The sequence below is a fragment of the Eubalaena glacialis genome, chromosome 7 (assembly GCF_028564815.1).
Source record: "Eubalaena glacialis isolate mEubGla1 chromosome 7, mEubGla1.1.hap2.+ XY, whole genome shotgun sequence".
Lineage (NCBI taxonomy): Eukaryota > Metazoa > Chordata > Mammalia > Artiodactyla > Balaenidae > Eubalaena > Eubalaena glacialis.
In genome coordinates, this window is record NC_083722.1 from 101488685 (window position 1) to 101507925 (window position 19241).

Below are 19241 nucleotides of genomic sequence, written 5' to 3' on the forward strand. Positions count from 1 at the left end.
GAGGACCCAGCATGGTTCTCGATGTCTGGGCACTAGAAGTGTTTCTCTGTCTTGTCCTCCCCACTGTCTCCACAGGGACGGGGACCAGATCTCATGCTCAGCAGTGTAGCTGCCACCGCTTCACATGTGTTTGTTATATGTGTGTATGTGCCTCTGTGTGTGTGTGTATCTGGTAGCCTGCCACCGTTTGATACATAGGTGCACAGGTAAAACTTGAATGGATGGAGGGGTGGATGATTAAATATACTAGACTTAACAGAATCTGGTACATAGAATGTTCTAATCAAATATTTCTTGGTTGAATGAATGAAGTGGCTTTCTGACGTTTTACACAAATGTTCAAAAATATTTGTTGAACTGATTATTCCAGAAATCCTTTGTTCACTTTTTTTTTGTCGTGGGATGATAACGATGGCCAGGTTTATTGGGCACTTAGATGATCCTGGATGCTAAGTGTTGCCTGTATTATAACACTTGTTTTATAGATGAGGAAACCAAGATGCACAAGACCCAGTTAGGGAGTACAGAGCTTGGAACTGAACCCAGGCAGTCTGGTGGGTAGAGGCTGTGCTGTCAACCACCACATTAAGACAGAGGGCGTTTTCTTCCTTGCAGAGTTTCCCCAACAGCACAGGCTTTTCAGGAAGGGCCAAGGATGGGTTCCAGAGATACCCTCTTTGTTCTGAGTGGACACAGATCTCTGGAAGCTGTCTCTGCCCAGGAGAAGCATGCTAGAGCACCGGGTCCTTGGCCTTCTCCTGGTTTTGCTGCTGACTCTTGGGGAAAACACCCCTCTCTGCCTAAAACGGATGAGGATGAACAGGAAAAGTGTGTCTGAACTCCTCTAAGATAGAATGTTTTCTCCTAAAATAAATACATTGGTGGGGGTAGTTTTATTTGAATCGTGATGGTTTGAAAAGAAAATAATTCTAGTCCAAACATAGCAAGGGGAAGGTGCAGCCTTGAAATATTTGCACTGCTGACTTTACCCACCAGGTGATTTGATGGCCTTTCACACGTTAGCTGTGGCCAGACCATTTGGTGCCGCCACCAGAAATCGCTAACACTTAAAGTCTGCTGCAGAATCTCTGCCTGGATAAGTTGAGTAAGAAATTATATTGTTAAGCAGTAAGACAGAACAATTTAATGGAAGTGGGTGAAGTCTGCAGTATTAATACTTACTGTGCTGATTTTTGTTTTCAATCAAATGGGTCCGAGGAGCCTGGGCTTTGAAAAAGCATCGAGGGACTTCCCTGGCAGTCCAGTGGTTAAGACTCCGTGCTTCCACTGCAGGGGGCACGGGTTCCATCCCTGGTCAGGGAACTAAGATCCCACATGCCTCGTGGCACGGCCAAAAAAATAAAAAATTAAATAAAATGAAAAAAAAAAGCATTTAGATCCAAGGTCATCAACCAGCCAAATCTGGGCCGTATTTCAAAATGAAGGGATTTCCATCAGCTCCACTGTCAGCCACGCAGGGACTTCAGGCTCTTTCTCTGCCTTGCTGCCCACTCCTTTCCTCCACTGACGTTCCCAGCTTCATCCCTGACCACGTCTGAGTGTGGGATCTTGGCTGTGAGTCTGTTTTTCTTGCCTGTTGCTCAAACATTCCTACTCTGGACATAGAACACTTCGGCCCTTGATGCACTGGCCTGACTTGCCTGGATGCCAAGATCAGTGGGTGGACAAAGCCCTCGTGACCCAAAGGTCCAGGGTCTGGTTACTGGCTCATTGGCGGGTGTTTCTCTGTCTGAAGGCGGACAGTGTCTGCTCCACCTACCGTGTCTACACCGTTCATCACTGGGGAGACAGGCCAAGGGAGTGTGAACGACGCCACGGGAAACCAGGCCGTCCCGCCAGTAAGAAAACAAAGCCTACAGCTCGACTGTGGTGTCTTTGTGGATGGGGGCCCTACCCTGCTGCTGGGGCGATTTCTAGGCTGAACTTGGTGGCCAGTGCCCTACATTGTTCCCCTATACCAGTGATACTGGTTTCCACCAACCTCGGGCTCCAAAGGAAAAGTCGGTTGAGACTGTGCATATGTGTGTTGATCTCCTCATCTCGGCGAGTACCCGGCTCTGTGCCCTGCCCTGGGGGTGATGGAGACACCCCCCCCTTCCCCTCACAGAGCTGCGCATCTAGGACAGGAGCCACTCGGCAAGCGGGAGACTGCCGTGCAGTGTGATAAGTGCTACAGTTGTGTCATCTTAGGGGTTTTGTGGGTTCAGAGCAGGAAAACCAACACAGTAAACTGGGTCCAGGAAGGCTTCCCAGAGGAGCTGATGTCTGCTGAGTTCTGAGCAAACAGAACACAAGGCTACCTTGAGTAGAGTCCATCCATGAACGTCAGAGGGCCGGTCCTGATGTGCTTGGTTCCTGGACGTGGCTCTGGTTTCATGGACCTCTTCTACCTCCCGCCCGCCCCCTTGACCTGCCATCTTCACAGCACACCCAGCCTCCACTGGGAAAGCAGAGGGAGCCTCCCATTGTACGAATTCACCCCTTCTTATGGGGAAGTCTTCACAGTTTTTGTTTTGTACCTTAGCTCTTTGCAGAACTCTGCTTTGAACTAATTCCCTAAGAACCCCATGGACAGAAGCCCCTTTTAATGAGTCCTTCCAAAACAACATTCTCTAATACGCCACTCTGCCAGAAACAGTGGTATCGGAGGGAGAGGGAGTGTACAGTATATTTCAATATATGTATTTTTAAAACTTAGCAACTTAACCTTTGAAGGTTCTGTGACGCCAGTGGTTTTAACTGTTTGGGGCTGCAGAATCCTCTGTTTGAATATCTTAGGCAGAAATGTACGTGGTAAAGGAGATGAGAACAAAGCTGCTTTGTTCAGAGTAGAAACGACAGAGTGCTAGAGCTTTCCTTTCCTCCCTCACCTGCAAGAGCGCTGAGAGCTGGGGCATTCCTGGGGTCCTCCAGGGTTTTGCAGGGAGTGGCTGGAAAGCCAGCGATCTGGACCATTGGTTCACGAGGAGGAAGGCTGCACTCACCTTTACAGACTCGCACTAAGCCAGGCACACTGAGGTAGTAACAAAATTGCTCTGATGCGATGATATTTGTAGGAATCCAGTTCTCAAAATGATGGTTTTAAGTGGGATTCAACTACTCTGTATGCCACCCTATTGGCAGTTTTCTGGAACCCATGGTGGCTCTCTGGGTCAGGGTTTCCTCGTGGATCCGAGGGAGAAGACATTCTCACGAGGAGAGAATTATCAGCTCCCTGGTATAAGGAAGTGCAGATAAGCCCAGAGAGAGAAGGAATCTGGCCCTTTGAAATTGCCCAGAGTTTCTTGTCATATTTACAACCTTAACTTTCCTGTTGGTAAATGTTCAGTAGCGATAAAGCCACTGAGTCTGACTTTGCTGAATGGGCATTTGCTGCCTTAAGCAAGCTTTGTTCACAGTAGCGAGAAACTTGATGGGAAGGACTGTTTTTGAACCATTTTCCGTGTGCTTTTGAACCTTCCCCTGAGAGGCTGGCTTTGCCTTTCACCTGGGTTAAGGAATACAGGTCCTGCTCTCTCTCCACTGAAGTCTGTTTAAGCACAGACTTGAAGTCTTTGATTTCCTTCAACTACCCATCTTGACTTGGTCCCTGGCCCTCCAAGGAAGACCACAAAAAGAACAGAACTTTTCTAGTCTGGACCAGGTTGGGTGGGTGGTATGTGCTATGGGTGAACTCTAGTCCTTGAGCATAGAAAGAGTTCCCATGGGCCTTTAGCAAGTGGCACACCTCTGTTTTTGTAGAGAACAAGAGAAAATGGAACTGAGTTAGGAAGGAGAGCTTCTGGCTAGACACTCTGCAAAGGCCATGAGAAATGGGAGAGGCTTTCAAGAAAGGGCAGCCCACCATCCTTCCTGGGGAGTCTGAAACATGTCACAGGTCAGCCTTGATGAGTTCCCAAGTCCCCTTTCCTTCATCCAACTTAATTCAGATACTTCAGCCAGTGTTTATGAAGCCCATGGCACGAGCCAGTCCCTGTGCTGGTTGTCAGTCACCAGTGCTGGTGCTTCAGTCTCACTGGAGTCAGGATGGAGGGCTTCCTGAAAGAAGTGACTTGAGACGCCATCCTGAAGGAAGAGGAGTTAATCAGGGTGGAGACAGGGAGTGGGGGAGTGACAGGCAGAGGGAATAGTGGGGCTGAAGCCCCGGAGATGAGAGAATGAAGGTGCTTGAAGAGAAGGAAGAAGTTCATTGCTGCCAGACAGAGGAGCACGGCGGGACAGATGATGTCCGTGAACAGGGAGGGGCATGGTGGGAGTGGCCACATCACTGAGCAGAGGTGGGGAGGGGCAGGGCATGGCAGGAATGATGGCACAGGAGTTGGAGAGGCAAAGGGGCCTCGAGAGCCATGCTGTGAATTTGAGCCTAGGTTAGCCTGGCCGTCTCCTGCCCTCTTCCTGAATACTCCTTCACTGCACCACTGCATGCTGAGGGGTTCAGCCAGGCCCTCGAACAGGTAGCATCTTCCCTGAGGGGCTGGAGCAAGAAATGGCTGCAGAACCCTCCTCTGGCTTCCTGTGACCCTTAGAAAAATAGTCCCCTTACGAAAGCCCACGTGGTCTCAAATCACCTGTCCTTCCTCCACCTTCCACCTGGACCTGAGTGACTGTGCAATTTCTAGACTAGTCAGGAAGGCTCGAACAGAAGGGCCTGAGGTTAACTTGGGGTGGGGGTGAGGGGAGGGCGTTATTTAGAGGATGAGTCGAGCATAAACTTGATTACCAGCTTTTAATCTGGGCATTTATGGATGTTTTAATTACACAAGGAATACGTGAATGTATTCTATGAAGGTTTAAATGAGAATAAGTGTTTGGTTTAAAAAAACAATCCCTCTACCCATTCCCACTTCTCTACCCGAGAGAACTGCTGTTGGTTTGGACTGTATCCTTCCTGTCCTTTTTCTGTATATTTGGATGGAAGCATTGGATACATATTAATCTGCTATTTGCCTTTTTGTTTTTTTAACTTAACAGTATGTCCTAGAGATCTTTCCATATTGGCACGTATGGACCTACCTCAGTGTTTCCAACTTGTGATATTAAATGATGTTGATACACTATCATCTGTTTACTTCCCAACTGATGGGCATTTTAGCTTGTTTCCAGTTCTCCTCTCTCTCAAACAGTGCTGTAGCAAACATCCAGTACGTACTTTGTGAATAGTGATAGAAGTGGAATTACCAGGTCAAAAGTTAACATTCGTTTTATCTTTTGATTATATCTTTTTACTTTAAAAGGTACAATTTTCTACAGTAAACATGTGTAACTTTTATAACTATGCCTAAAAGAATATCTGTGGTTAATCTTCCCTTCTTTTTAAGAAGAGATTACTGGAGTCTATGACGAAAATAACTCCTCTGCATCAGAATAGACTCTGTGTTATGAGGTGGTTGAATGTGGCTTGCTTGACTTTGTTGAGAAATTATCTGCTGTTATGTCTCTTGTTAGCATTGCAAGTTTACCTGGAGGATACATACTCGGGCACGTGCACACAAGCACACACACATTTACTCGCTTTTGTTCCTTCCTTTAATAACGGAAGTGGCCAAACAAGATAAGCCAGGTTCCCAGCATGGCAGTGGGCTTAAGCCCAGCCTGTAACACTTTATTCTGTGATGCACTATCCTCAGTGTTAGGTTCTGGGCATTCAGCATCCAGACCACAGCATCATCTTTTAAACATTAACTACTGTCCTTGGAAACGTCAGAAGACTCTGAACTTAACATGTGATGGGTGGGGAGGTGGGCTGGGGCGGAAAAGAAAGAAATGAGAACTTAAAAAGGCTACTGGAGTCTGAACTGGGTTGTCAGAGAGGAGCTCTCCTCCCCTGCATCCCATACAAAAGCACCTTGGAGAACAGGCCACAGTGTTTGCAGCCATTGCCATAGACCGTGTCCACGGTTGACTGTCATGGGGGCTGACTGACTCTTCTGTTCTACCCAACACTGCATCTCTCTGCGTAATTGCTGCTCGATCCCAGGCCCCAACCAATTACCATCAAAAGGGCAGAATGAGTGACCTTTTCCCTCTTCTCTTTGCCTTTGTTCCCCCAACCTGGGGACTGCCCAACTGCAGAACTTCCTTCGTTGCCAAAATAACAAGACCAACTACAATTTGGTATGTGAGACGCTGCAGTTTCTGGACTGTATTTGTGGAAGTACCACGGGGGGTCTTGGTCTTCTCGGACTCTATATCAACGAAAAGAATGTGGCCCTCATCAACCAAACCCTGGAAAGTCTGACCGAATACTGTCAAGGACCTTGCCATGAGAACCAGGTAAATCCATTTTCATTTGGGGGTGGAAAAAAAAGTTTATCATTTTGAAACGTTGTTGACAAGGACTAGTTCAGAAGGCATACAGCATCTACCTAGGGACCTAGAGATTCAGTAGAACTGGAGGCCTTTTCCCAGCAGTGAGGAAGGAGCAACCGAGCTTTATAATGTTTCAGGATGTGACCTAATCACAGGCACTAGAGGGGCTGTCTGGGTGATCATGCCCAGCTTGGTTTGGTTTGAACGGCCCAACTCGAAGTTGACTAGGGATACATATTAAAGTTGGAGTCAAATGAATATGACCAGGAGACTGGGCTCTATTTCAAATATTAGGAAAGACTCAAAAAGGGGCTACTTCATGGAAGGAGGTTTAAACCTAACTAGAGAGAAGAACCTTGCTATATATGAGACAGCTTGAAAATAATATGAGAAAACGTATGATTGAGAGTTTAACACCACAGACGTTCAGAGGAGAGAAGGACTCCGTTAGTCTTGACTTAACGCTTCTCGAGAAGTATATTTTTGGAGTGGAACCCAATAGTTTCTTGAGTAGTCATTGCTTATCCATGACGTCTTGCAGATTTCGTGCGGTTTTGCACTGATGCTAGAATGAGTATGACTTCTAGCTCAAATTATACCTGTATCCTGGCTGGAGGGGGTAGGCCAGTGCTTAAATGGCCCATTATAAACCCAGTGGCCAGGAAAGGTATGACATGCTGTGTTACTTGGGAAGCAAGGCCAGAACCTTCATTCAGAAGAGAAGAACGGCTTACGAGAGGGACCACTTACTGTATATTAAAAAATCTCATCTTAGTTGTCCGTGACTACGAGGCTAGCATTTTGTTAGATCCACTTTCGTCTCCAGGCTTCCTGATGGGACCAATGGGGTAGTTTGAGGTAAAGTGAAAAGGAACAAAAAAATTACAACAGGCTTTGGGGGAGAGGCTTTATCTAAGTGAATTTCTTTATAACCTCAAGATGGCTTTTCTGCCAAACAGAGGCCTGTTAAAAGGAGCATACTGGGGTGAATTCTGCTGCAGATGGGGATCTTACCTGGGGGAAGGTGATTAATTCTGATATTACGTGAATTAAAACTTGCTTTCCAAACGTAAGCCTTAAGCAAAAGTGTGCAGTACGAAAACCGAGTGATGTAGAGAGAATGCAACACACTTCTAAAGGGGAAAACAGCGCTCAGGACCCAGAATCAGTCACACACCATATTTTCCCTTAAGAACAAAAGCCCACCGCACTGTTTGGATTAGATGCGGCCAATTTATCAGTTACAGTGCATGGGGACTTTCCTACTGTTTACTGTTAATTCTGAAACTAGAGACTTTCATCTGTCTTTTATTTTTACCACTTTCTCACGGAAAATTTGCTGCTCTCCCCTAGAGACATTACTGGGGCTGGCAAGCATTGTGCTGAAATAGCAGTTGAGCCTGTTGGCCTGTGACGTCTGATCTATGACCAGCGTTTGTGTAACGTCTGCATGTGTCTCTTTCCTCAGAACTGCATAGCCACCCATGAATCCAATGGCATTGACATCATCACAGCCCTGATCCTCAATGACATCAACCCTCTGGGAAAGAAGAGGATGGACCTTGTATTGGAATTGAAGGCAAGTAGGAATTGAAAGCAAAAGACAGTAGCATCTGGAAACCCTTTTGTGTATTGCCTGTGCACGCGACGTGGTCACTGCCTTGAAACTAAATACTAAAGACAGTTCTTTTAAAGTAAATGAATGATCCACGTTGCAAGTTCTGAGTAAAAGGCAGAACTTCAGTCTTTCCCTTCCAAAAGGCAGAACTTCAGTCTTTCCTTTCCTGCCCCAAGACAGGATACCAGCTTTTCAACTCACAGGTCACATGGAATGAGAAATCATCACTCAAAGCTGAGAAAGAAATTCGAACAGCATCCAAGAACTAGCAGCCTTGATTCTGAAAGCCGCAGACGGAGAAAGAATGGAAACTCCATTCCCTCTGCGGTCTCTCATCTTTCCCCCATTGAGGAGAAAGGGCCAGTTGAAGAATAGTACAGCTAAAAACTATCTAGGACCAAAAAAAAGTTGACCTTTTATATTATCCGGGAACACCTTTTTCTGTTCTGTGGTTGATTTTAGCAGAACGGTGGTTCATAAATGTTGGGTTAAAATAAGGAGAGTTAAACTGTCCAGAATCGTGCCTCTGGGCCTCTGATGAGTTTCTTTGCATCGTGTACAAACAGTAGATGACAGATGACTGATGTAGAAGCACCCTTGACATGCTGACTCCCTCTGATACCAAAATAGTTTTATGGGGTGACCAAGCTTAAGCACCTTGAAGCAGTGACTTCAAGGTGATTAAGCTGCTGGGTTTACAAGCCAGCCTCTGGGATGTTTGAGAAGCTGATCCACTCCTCCTGATGTTGATTTCTTGAGTGTACCAAGAAAATTAATTTTAAAAAATATTAAAAAGTAAAAACAAATGAACAAAAAGCCCCTCACTTATCTTAGGGCTTCCAAAGATTCTCTGAGTCCAAAGTTTCAATTCTGAGAATCAGACTTGCAGCTCCATCCTGGTGTCTCAAGTATATTTCGAAATGTTAGCCTTACTGAGCACATTTCCTTTTCACCTGTTCCCATGTTGGGGCAGGTTGAGATCTGCCCTCCCATCTTGCCCCTGTTTGCAGCACTGGGCACTTTATCACTGTCACAGGAGAGCCTGGACCTACAGGGTTTAGCTGAAAAGCCGATCTGTATTTATGGCCTCAGTGGTGCCGGAGGACAGAAAGGTCATTAGGGAAGGTGGTAACATAGAAGCCCACAGGAATTGCACAGTTATTTTTATTTTATTTTAGTATTTCAAAATGAGTGTCCAAACTAATAGATGGTTTGGGTGTATGGTTTAAGTGGATTTTTTTGGGGGGGGGGGCTATTTTTAACTCCTTTGACAAATCGTGTTGTAGAAGTGACTTGAACATCATTCAAGCTCACATCCCTGGCTACCATTTATCAGAGCATATATGATGAGAGCCTGAAATAAACTGAGAATTTCATGCATTCCTAATCAGCATTTCAGTGGCTTTTTCAACCACTCATCCGGTAACCTGAAGGTTATTATAGAAATTTCTGCTCTGTGAAAAGCCACCTTTTGATAGCACAACAACCCGATGGAACTGCTGTGATCTGTGCTTGGGGAGAAAAAAAAATACTGCCCCCTCTCACCAAAACAACAACTTTCGAGTCCTATACGTGAAGCAACATATGGATGATCATAGGCCTGGGGCCTAAAATGAGCTCAAGTCAAGAAGTACAGGGTGTGGGCACATGAAAACTTTGAATGTAATGGGAAATTATGGTTTGGCATGAGAATGGTGCTCCCTTGGGTCACTTTTGTTAACTGGCGTCGCTGTATCTCATGATAATAGTAGGGGTCATAAGAGCTGAGAGCACTGTTGTAGGACGGGGGCGGGGGGGAGGAATTACCTGAATTGCCTGCCTTCTCTGACCTGCAAGGCTGAATCACAGTGTTTGTAACCACTCCCCACCCCCCGGAGGCGTTGTGGGTCTATGTATCAGGTGCTTCCTGACCACTGTTATCATGAGGGTCCCAGTGTACCCACAGAACCCATGTTTAAATGTCCGCTAGGGCTTGGACCAAGTGACATAAGGGGGCCAGCTGTGCCCAAACCAAGAGGTGCCTCCTTGACCCCAGGCAGTTTCTGTGGCATGTTTTTGGGGCATCAAGTGGCACATTCTCAGTCTGGTGATGCTCTTGACCCATGCCCTGCCGTGGGGCAGAGTGTCTGTTTAGCCAGGACGCAGCAGCTGGTCACCCATGGTTTAGGCCAGCTGCCCCCAGACGCTCCTCTTCATTTCTTCCTCCCTTTGTGTCTCCAATTAGAACAACGCATCCAAGTTGCTCCTGGCCATCATGGAGAGCAGGCACGACAGTGAAAATGCCGAGAGGATACTCTATAACATGAGACCCAAGGAACTGGTGAGTCGGACGGCTGAGCCTCTGGCCATGGCACTGCCTAGCGTCAGAGCTTCACTTGTGGCAGAGCAGGGCATCTGCCTCCTCGAGCTTTCTTTACGATGCCAACGATCAGAAGTGCGGAGAGAACGTTTGATTCAGGCCCCTGCCTAGGGCAGGGAAGTGAGCCCTGCGTGGAGGAAGTGTCCTCTGCCTTCAGCACAAACACGCATGGAAGCCTCCCTGGCCTGTTTCCCTTGGGGGAGGTGGCACCGGGACGGGTCTGGGAGCCCGGCAGACTGGAATTCACGTCCGTCGCTCTGCCCTTTTCTGGGTCGCCTTGGGAGGCCCTTGAACTCTCTGAGCTGCACTTCCCTCTTCCCTAAAAGGGAGATGATGGTATCAGCTGGTCCAGAGGGTTGCTTTGGAGACAAGACAGATGATTCCCACGGGGCCCTGCGCACGGTGCCCGCACACACAGTAAACGCTTCGAGAATGCACGGCCTCCTCTTACTCATTCACTGCCGCTTTGTGCCGCGTCTTCTTCCAGGGCTCAAGAATTCACATCTCTTCTCGGTGCCCATAGTCTGGGCAACAGAAGGGTGTTTTGGGGGCTGCTGATGTTTTGGGTTTTTTAAAAAAGAAAACACAATCTTGTTTATATTTGGGGGGTGATATTCACAATTGGCTGTGACTTCCAGGCTGGGAGTCTGTGCTGCAAACTGTGAGACAGCAGCTCTCAGAGACGCTGAACCGAGCTGAGGATGGAACTCTCTATTTGGACTTTTTCCCACGCAGATGAAGTGTAACTGACAGACCTAAATGAGGGCACTAAAACTTTCCTGCCCCCCGGTGACCCAGTGTGCACTTGGGGCCAGGCTGAAGTCCCTTTATGTGTTCCTTTAAATAAAGTTCACAGCGAGCCCAGCTCTTTGATCTCTGAGGTCAGGAGTGAGTTCTCAGCCTGAGATGGAAGTCCTCTCCGAGTTTACGTAATGGCTTATGTAACTGGGGTTGGGGGAGGCTGGGATCTGTCGCTCCTGAGTAGGGACGGAATGACTTAGCAGAGACCCCGCTCCAGTTCCCATCAATCCAGAGCATGCCCCATCTTGGGTGGGGGACCTGGCAGCACCCCGGGCTCTAGGTGCCACTGACTCCCGGGTCGCCCCCTTGTGGTTGATTAGCTTCATTCCCGAATCTCGGGGAAGAGTCAAAGGCTTCCCGGCGCAAACACGGTTCTGAGCATGCGCATAGCCAAGACGCTCACGTGTGCGGAACACGTGTGCGGAACACGTGTGCACCTTTGTGTGTGCGCGCGTATGTGTGTGCGTTCAGGCTCCCACGTCCCGTGCAACACGTTGTCTGTTCAGTTTGGTTTTAGAGAAGCGAAGGGAAGACAAGCTCAGAGAGCGAGGGTCTTGTCTCCAAAATTATTTCTAGGGCCTGACCTGACGTCAGTACAGAAATGTGCGGCCCTCTGCCGTGCTTGGTCCTGGATAATGAGAAATAATTCAGAGTAATGGCCTCGAGGCGATGCAGGAGGCGGAAATGCCTTCTGAGTCATCAAAGAAAATGATTAATTTTTAGCACAACTTAAGGGTGGAAAGCATTGTGGAAAGCAATCAATCGTTGAATGATTAAATCTTGAATGATAGGTTCATTTGATAAATATTGGCGGGGCCCTGCTTTGTCCAGGGCGTTGTGCTGGACACCAGGGAGGGACTGAGAAATGGGCAGAGCCGGCCCTGTTCCTGGGGAGCTGAGGCCAGTGGCTGGGAGCAGGAAGGCCGGCACCGAAACGCTCTGGGAAGCGTGCTCTCGGCATGAGACAGTCAGGGTCAAAGCTCAGCTCACTAGCCGTGTGAATTTCAGCACGCCTCCTTCCTCTCTGAGTCTGCTTCCTCATCCATAATCAGGAGGAATCTTTGACAGCTCATAAAATGTTTATGAGCATTAAAGTTTCTGAAAGAATGAAGATACTGAGCACAGTGCTTGGCACATAGGAAGTGCTGGTAGATGTCGCCTGTTAGTGGTATTTTCTTCACATGGAGTAGGCTGTGGGAGACAGGGGAACATTTGGAGTCAGAAAATAGTTTCATCAACTATTCCTAAAGACAAATGCTTTCCTTTTTAGTTTTTCCTGAAATGGCAAAGGTAGGGGACGGGGAGAGTTGGCAGAATGAAATGGAGAGAAAGGGAAAGCATGGCTTCTAGCCTTTGTTTGTATCATATCATTGTTTGGAGGCTTTTTGTGTTTTTTTTAGCCATTGTCCCGTTCTAAAGTAGAAGGGCATGGACCAGCCACAGAATGTCTCTTGGCCTCGCGAGAGCGAATGGGTTCCCCTCTCGTTTCATTGAAGGCTGATTGGTGGTGACTGCCTGCGATCATATTGAGAAGGATTCTGAGGCTGTGTCCATGCCTGCCGGCCGAGCGTACTGAGGCTGATGAGCAGTGTCTGCCCCAGGAGGGGAGGCTGATAGTATGCCTGCTGTCATTGCCAGTCCTACGTGGGTCTTCCTTGAAGCAGGAACTCTGTTCCCTGGCCCTTCTTGCAGGTGGAAGTGATCAAGAAAGCCTACATGCAAGGCGAAGTGGAATTTGAGGATGGAGAGAATGGCGAGGACGGAGCTGCTTCCCCCAGGAACGTGGGACACAACATCTACATCTTAGCTCATCAGGTGCCACCCCTCCCCACGCCCACCTGCTGGACAGGACTCCATGCTGTGTGCCCTTAAACTTACTTTTCCTTTAAGGTTTTCGCCTGAGCTTGTTTGGGTTCGTGGTAACGGGTACTGCCAACCACCTGACCAAGTGTGCCGAGGTCCAGGATGCTTCCATTGCCCATCCCCGTAGGGTCATGTCCTTGGAAACCCCACGTTTCTTAAAAGCGTCCACGCTGAGCAGTGACACTTGGCTAGTTCATGGCTGTGTCTCAAGACAGTTGAAAGGAGTCTTAGTCTTTTCATAAATATTGACGAGTCTGTCTTAACCATCTAAAGAAATAAACCTCAGCTGCCTGGCCGATCGCACTTGGAAATCTTTGGGAACTTGTCATGATGACTTCTTTTTGTTTGCGTTTTGGGGGATGTAGTAATACTTCCTACCCTGGCACCAAAATGCCCTGTTTCATAACTCTCTTCCCAAGAGGCTGGGCTTTTGCAGACACTTCCTCTTTCTGGAGGCTGATGTGTGTGGGCAGCCGGGAACTCTGCTGCAGGCTGGCACTTCCTGTCCCTTTCACCTCTCTTAGGTAGAGGAGTTTGGTAGAAAACAATGATGGGATTGGGCTGGAGGTTGATAGATCCCTGCCCCTTATCTCCTCCATTCCTGGCATTTAGCCCCTGAGAGGTCTCGGGACATTCCGAATGCCGGCTCCGTGGGGCTGGATGGAAAACCCCATCTCCCTGCTGCCTGGCTAAAGGAATCAGGGCAAAGCGGGACCTCGAGTGGGCACGCGCTTTCCACGCTGCTCTGCCAGCGCCCGGAATAGCTGCCGTGCAGCGCGCCCCTTGATGGGGAGGAGGGGCGCCCTCGCCCCCTTCGCCCTCCAGCTTGCTGCTGGTTACTGTGTGTCTTCTCTACCCGGAGCTGGAAAGGAGCTGTGTGTTCCTGTGCAAAGAGACATGACTCCCCTGTTTTCTGTACTTGGGTTCTAGTTGGCTCGGCACAACAAAGAACTTCAGACCATGCTGAAACCTGGTGGCCAAGTGGAGGGAGACGAAGCTCTGGAGTTTTACGCCAAGCACACGGCCCAGATAGAGGTAAAGGCAGGGTAAACTCGGGGCCCGGGCCTGCGTCGAGGGCCTCCGGTGTGGGTGCCCTGGGCTGGGGCTGGCACGCAGTCATTGGTCGGAGCGGTAAACAGGTCGTGGGAAGCTACACTGCACCAGGGCCTGCACTCAGTGCTAACAGCCGGTGATGGCCAAGCCGGTCCCGAGGCCCGCGTGAGGCCTGGCGAGAAGGCAAGCGAGTCCACGAAGGAGACGCGCCATGCATTCTGACAGGGCCGTGAGGACAAACAGGGCATCACGAGACGGTCCCCCGGAGGGACCTGCTGTGGACTGTGGTGGTCCGAGAGGCCTGTTCTGAAGAATGGTATCTAAGCACAGACCTTCAGAGGATGGGAGTGAACAGGCAGAGCCGGGAGGCAAGAGCTTTGCAGACACGGGGAGGCCCTGAGGTGGGAGGTGAAGGTGAGGAGGTAGGATGTAGGGAGCTAGAGGGAGAGCAGCCCACGATCAGAGAGGAAAGACAGGCGGGCCCAGATCCTGCAGGACCGTGTCCGCCATCCTCAGAAGAAGTCTGGACTTGACCCTCAGGGCAGTGCGGAATCATTGGAGAGTTGTACACCGAGGAGTGATACGACCAGATCTGCCTTAGAGAAAACACACACAAGGAACAGAATCCTCTCCATTTCGCAGATGGGAAAGCTCTGAAATAGGACTCAGAGAGGCTGTGTCATCTGTCCAGTTATCACTGTCAGGGCTGGAATTTTCACCCAAGCCTGGCACTGACCCTCGAGCCTATGGGTGCTTTTTATGTTACCTGCCTTGTTTCCTGGCGGTCGGGAGAGCACAGACCTATGGGTGCAGGCTGTGGGCAGTAAGCGATGGTGTGTCTGTCTTGTTTGGCTAATGAGGAAATGCACAGATTCAGTATCAGCGTCAGGGCAAAGATTTTGAAGGACTCACAGACTCCTTTGGGCCGTGTGAAATGTTCAGGATGGAGTCTTGTAAGAGCATATTCTCACCCGCTGTCTCGGGTCTCTGGGCTGTCCTAATAAAATGTGTCATTTCACTGATTAGTTGATCATGACAGTATGTGTAAGCACATATTCTTGATTTATTGTTAATGACCGGAAGTTTGTCCTCTGGCGCCCTTAGAAGATGAGCTTCAGGTGTTTGCGGTGTGGAATGTCAGAGGAGAAGGAGCCTTGGAGATCATCTCGAGCTCCTTGGCTCGCCGGGGAGCAGACTGACGATCAGATTAAGAGGTGTGAACAAGGTCATCTACCCTGTTAGAGGTGGCAGAAGGGCTGAGTTCTGATTCCCAACTGTAAGTTTACTGAAATAAAGAGGCACGGATCAATCTTAAAGGATAGAGAGAAATGGCCAGGCAGGGTGTCCCGAGCTCTTAAATCCTGTTCCTGGGCAGCTGCCCGTACCTTCCAGCCTCCCAGGGAATTACCTATGCGAGGCGGAGAGCGCTGTCACTCCCTGGGGCTCTTGCAGACCCTCGTGCCTTCACTCTGGTCACTCGGGCCGGGTAGCCCTGGAGTCTGGGAATCAGTTCTTGCCAGGGAGCCTCCTGTGTCCTCCTCCGTTGCCTCCTGAGCCCAGACACACTTCTGAGATCATGTTCCTGCCGGGGAAGGGGGGGCTGATCCAGAGCCCACTTGACGGTGTGAAGCAGGGCGGCTCTGGACAGTGGGAGACTTCAGACTGTGTGTGCACCCGTGTTACCAACCCCCACACTACAATTCCAGTTAAATGAGGTTGGCTTATGACCCACAATTAGTATGATAAGGAAGCTTCCATAACCTGATCTCCAACTCACTTTGGAAGCTGTTGGTCTCGAGATGACGTCTCCCAGAATTTATGGAGGCAGGGCTGTGGGAACCTGTCTCGTTTCTGAGAGTTTCCCACTACAGCTTGACCTGAGTCACCTCTCTTGCTGCGTCGGGAACAGTGTTGGGAGAGAGAGAACCAGATCTTCTTGTAGAGGGCGTGGGCCCTGGACCTCACCTGACTTGTCCAGCCTCTGGGGAGGAAGGATAAAGGGAGGCCATGCCCCTGTGACACTGCAGCCTGTACCCCTTTGGAAATCTCTGCCCCCCAGGACCATGACAATGCAGTATTGAAAATTTTGAACAATCTCGACCAGACAACTCTCTCTGGGGATTGAGCCCATCTAGGAAGGGCCCGGGGAAAATCTGTGAGGTGTCCACCCCGGGACCCAACAAAGCTAGTTTAAAGAGCAGTGAGTTCTACTCTACCAGTGTTAAGTAGGCATATTGGTTCATGCATCGCACATGTTAGATGCCATGACAAGTCAGAGGTAGGAGGTCACTGCAACTGCATAAACCAGTGATCCCCTTGTAGAGTTCCTATCTAGGAAAAACAACGCAACTTTGCAATCTGAGAAAGGCTATTAGGCGAGATTTGCACCACAGCCTAGCGCTGCACTGTTCAGTAGGATCGCCACTGGCCATGTTTGGCTATTTACATTAAAATTAAGTATTAAACTCAGTTCCTCAGTTGTACTAGCCACACGTGCTAGTTCTCAATGGCCACGTGTGACTAGTGACTCTCCTTTTGGATGGGACAGGCACACAGATACAGAACCGTTCCATCATTACAGAAAGTTCTACTGGATATCCACAGCCCAGAGCCTCATGTGAATATGTACACAAAACACACTTTAAGTTGTTCCGGGTAAAACTTAGTCACTAGTCAAAATAATGGGTCCGAGGTTAGAAAAATACTTTTTAATACTTACCAAAACTGTTTTCTTATAGATCTAAGAGATACAGCCCAGTCTGGGGGCTACAAAATCATAGAAGACTCTGGATCAAGTCTGTGTTGTGCTTGATCTTCAATACTGAGCCTGTGGCCAGTGCAATGATCCTTAGTTTTGTGTTGGTTTTTGAAGATGATGACTATTGAACCTCATCCATTTTTTCCCCCTAGATTGTCAGATTAGACCGAACCATGGAACAGATTGTTTTTCCCGTGCCCAGTATATGTGAATTCCTAACCAAGGAGTCAAAGCTGCGAATATACTACACTACAGAGAGGGATGAGCAAGGCAGCAAGATCAACGATTTCTTCCTGCGGTCCGAGGACCTCTTCAATGAGATGAATTGGCAAAAGAAGCTGCGAGGTAGGTCAGCAACGCCTCCAGAAGCTACAGAGACACGCGGTTCTGGGGTCTCACACAGCGGGGCTTGATGGTGGGTACGTGGACCTCCAAGTAGGAGCAGAGCTGGTGCGATTTAGGATTCTGTCCCCCGCTGGGCACCAAGAAGACTGGGCACCTTTGGAGCTGATAAGTGTGCTCCAGCCTCAGGGAGGCGCCTCCCCTGACAGGGCTTGCTTCCTGCCGCCTTTGATCTGATCCGCTTACAGAGCTCCAGGGAGAACTTGGTGTGCCCTTTCTTGGTATCTTGATGTAGAAAATAAAAGGAGTGGAGAACAGGCGGGCCTGGCGCTCACAGGATGGTGCATTTGAGCAGGAGATTCAGCCCACTTGACTGCTCATTTACTGGCCCACCTGCTCGGAAGATGCTGGTCTTCCCCCTTTTATGGGGTAGCTCGGATTTTAGACCCTAGTGTCATTTTATAGGCAGTGGAATCATTTACCGCTTGAGATGCGTCGTTGGTCACCAGCGAGTCCTGTGGCAGAGCCCAGCCAGGCGGGCTGCAACGACTCATCTAAAATACTTTCATAGGGCCGTCCCGGAGGGCTTCTCCGCGCCCGGTTTTCATTAGGGTTTTAACGTGATCCTGCAGTACCGCCAGTACGCTAGGCACCAACTGTTAGGACCAACTTAGAGAGGATGGTGCTTTATTCCTGTCTGTTAGTCAGGAGCCAGGATTTTTATTTGAAACCCTGGATTCCAGCTGCAGTTGTGATCACTGGGGCTCCTGCTGCGGTGAGGGGAAGCTGGGCTAGAGGTCAGTTTCTGGACGCTTTTGTCCTCTTCCGCCCCTACCAGCCTGGGCCGGCACAGACCAGCCTCCTTTACTGCTTCCACTGCACTGCTTTGCTCCCTGCCTCCCCAGATTCAGTTGGTGTCAGAGGGGCTTGTGCAAGCAGGCTGGCCAGGAGACGCTGTTCTCACCTCACCCCCACTCCATTCTCCCTGATCTCTAAGGGGCACCTCATCGTCCGGCACCTTAAAGCATTATCATATGTTTTGCTGAGCCAACCCATTCCTCACCCAGCGCCATGCTTGGTGTCTGGACCACCTTTAGCAGAACAGCGTGCGTGTCCTCCTTGGTGTGGCCCTCAGAAGACCTAGGGGACAAGTTGCCCCACTCTCTGTGTGTCCTCGTAGCCACTGTGGGCTTGATCTAAGCTCCTCCAGCTCAAGCGTCGTGAGTAGTGTTGAATGTCTACACAGCACCATGCTTGGGCAGTAGGATAAAAAAGATACCCAAAAAGGTAGACATAGACCCCATCCGTCGTGTACTCTTGTGTTTTCAGCTCTTCCGTTAAATAGAAGGGAACTTCCTCTTATTTGTTGATTTTGCTCTTCACTGAAATAGTCCATAATTCCAACTTTAGGGGATGATCCTGAATTCGTGTATCCAAACCTCCAAAATAGTTATTAAAATGGTGATTTCACCCTTACCAATGTATGGGTCTACTAAGTACTAAGACTGGTCAGATATATTCATTCTCTCAGAATTGTGTTATCAAATCGGTATATAAAATAGGCTCTCCAGTGGGGCTTATGAACTGAAAGAAAGGTTTTTCGCCTTTTATGATGAGGTGAGATACCTTGTCATCCCTGAGATGTTGTCGTCAGCCTGGCATAATAGGAAGACCTCAGCCCCAAGAGGTGGGAGATCTGAATTCCATGCTCCTTCTGCCACCCCCTGACTCTGTGGCTCTGGGCAGATGACTCAACTTCTTCTAGGCCCTCACCTATAAAGTGGGGAATTAAGACTACCTGATTGTTTGATTGATCACAGAATGGCCATCTCATCATTCCAAGATTTATGTTGCATTGTAGCTAATACCTTCTCTTACTTAGTATGTCTTTGTTTCAAAAACAGTTTTTGTTTCAGTGAAGCTTAAACACAGCTATGGCTGTCAACTGAGAGATTTTAATTGGCTTCATGGCTTTCTGCTGGTAAGAGAAAAATTGAAAGTAATAACTGAATTAAACATGATTTGCATATTTAGGAAGGGGAGAAATGTACTCAGAAGTGCAATTAAAATGAAATATATTTTCCTCTCTATGTAGCTTACTTCTCTTCTAATAAATC

At 48.7% G+C, this 19241-nt stretch overlaps 1 protein-coding gene across 1 annotated transcript in view; it reads left to right on the top strand.

Annotated features, from left to right (window-relative positions):
- Positions 1-19241, top strand: part of ITPR1 (inositol 1,4,5-trisphosphate receptor type 1) — a 319709-nt gene that overhangs the window by 249746 nt on the left and 50722 nt on the right. The window contains exons 44-49 of the mRNA XM_061197169.1: positions 6094-6294; positions 7799-7909; positions 10173-10268; positions 12801-12923; positions 13902-14006; positions 16935-17127. Coding sequence (XP_061053152.1) covers positions 6094-6294; positions 7799-7909; positions 10173-10268; positions 12801-12923; positions 13902-14006; positions 16935-17127 — 829 coding nt within the window. The remainder of the gene's footprint in view (positions 1-6093; positions 6295-7798; positions 7910-10172; positions 10269-12800; positions 12924-13901; positions 14007-16934; positions 17128-19241) is intronic.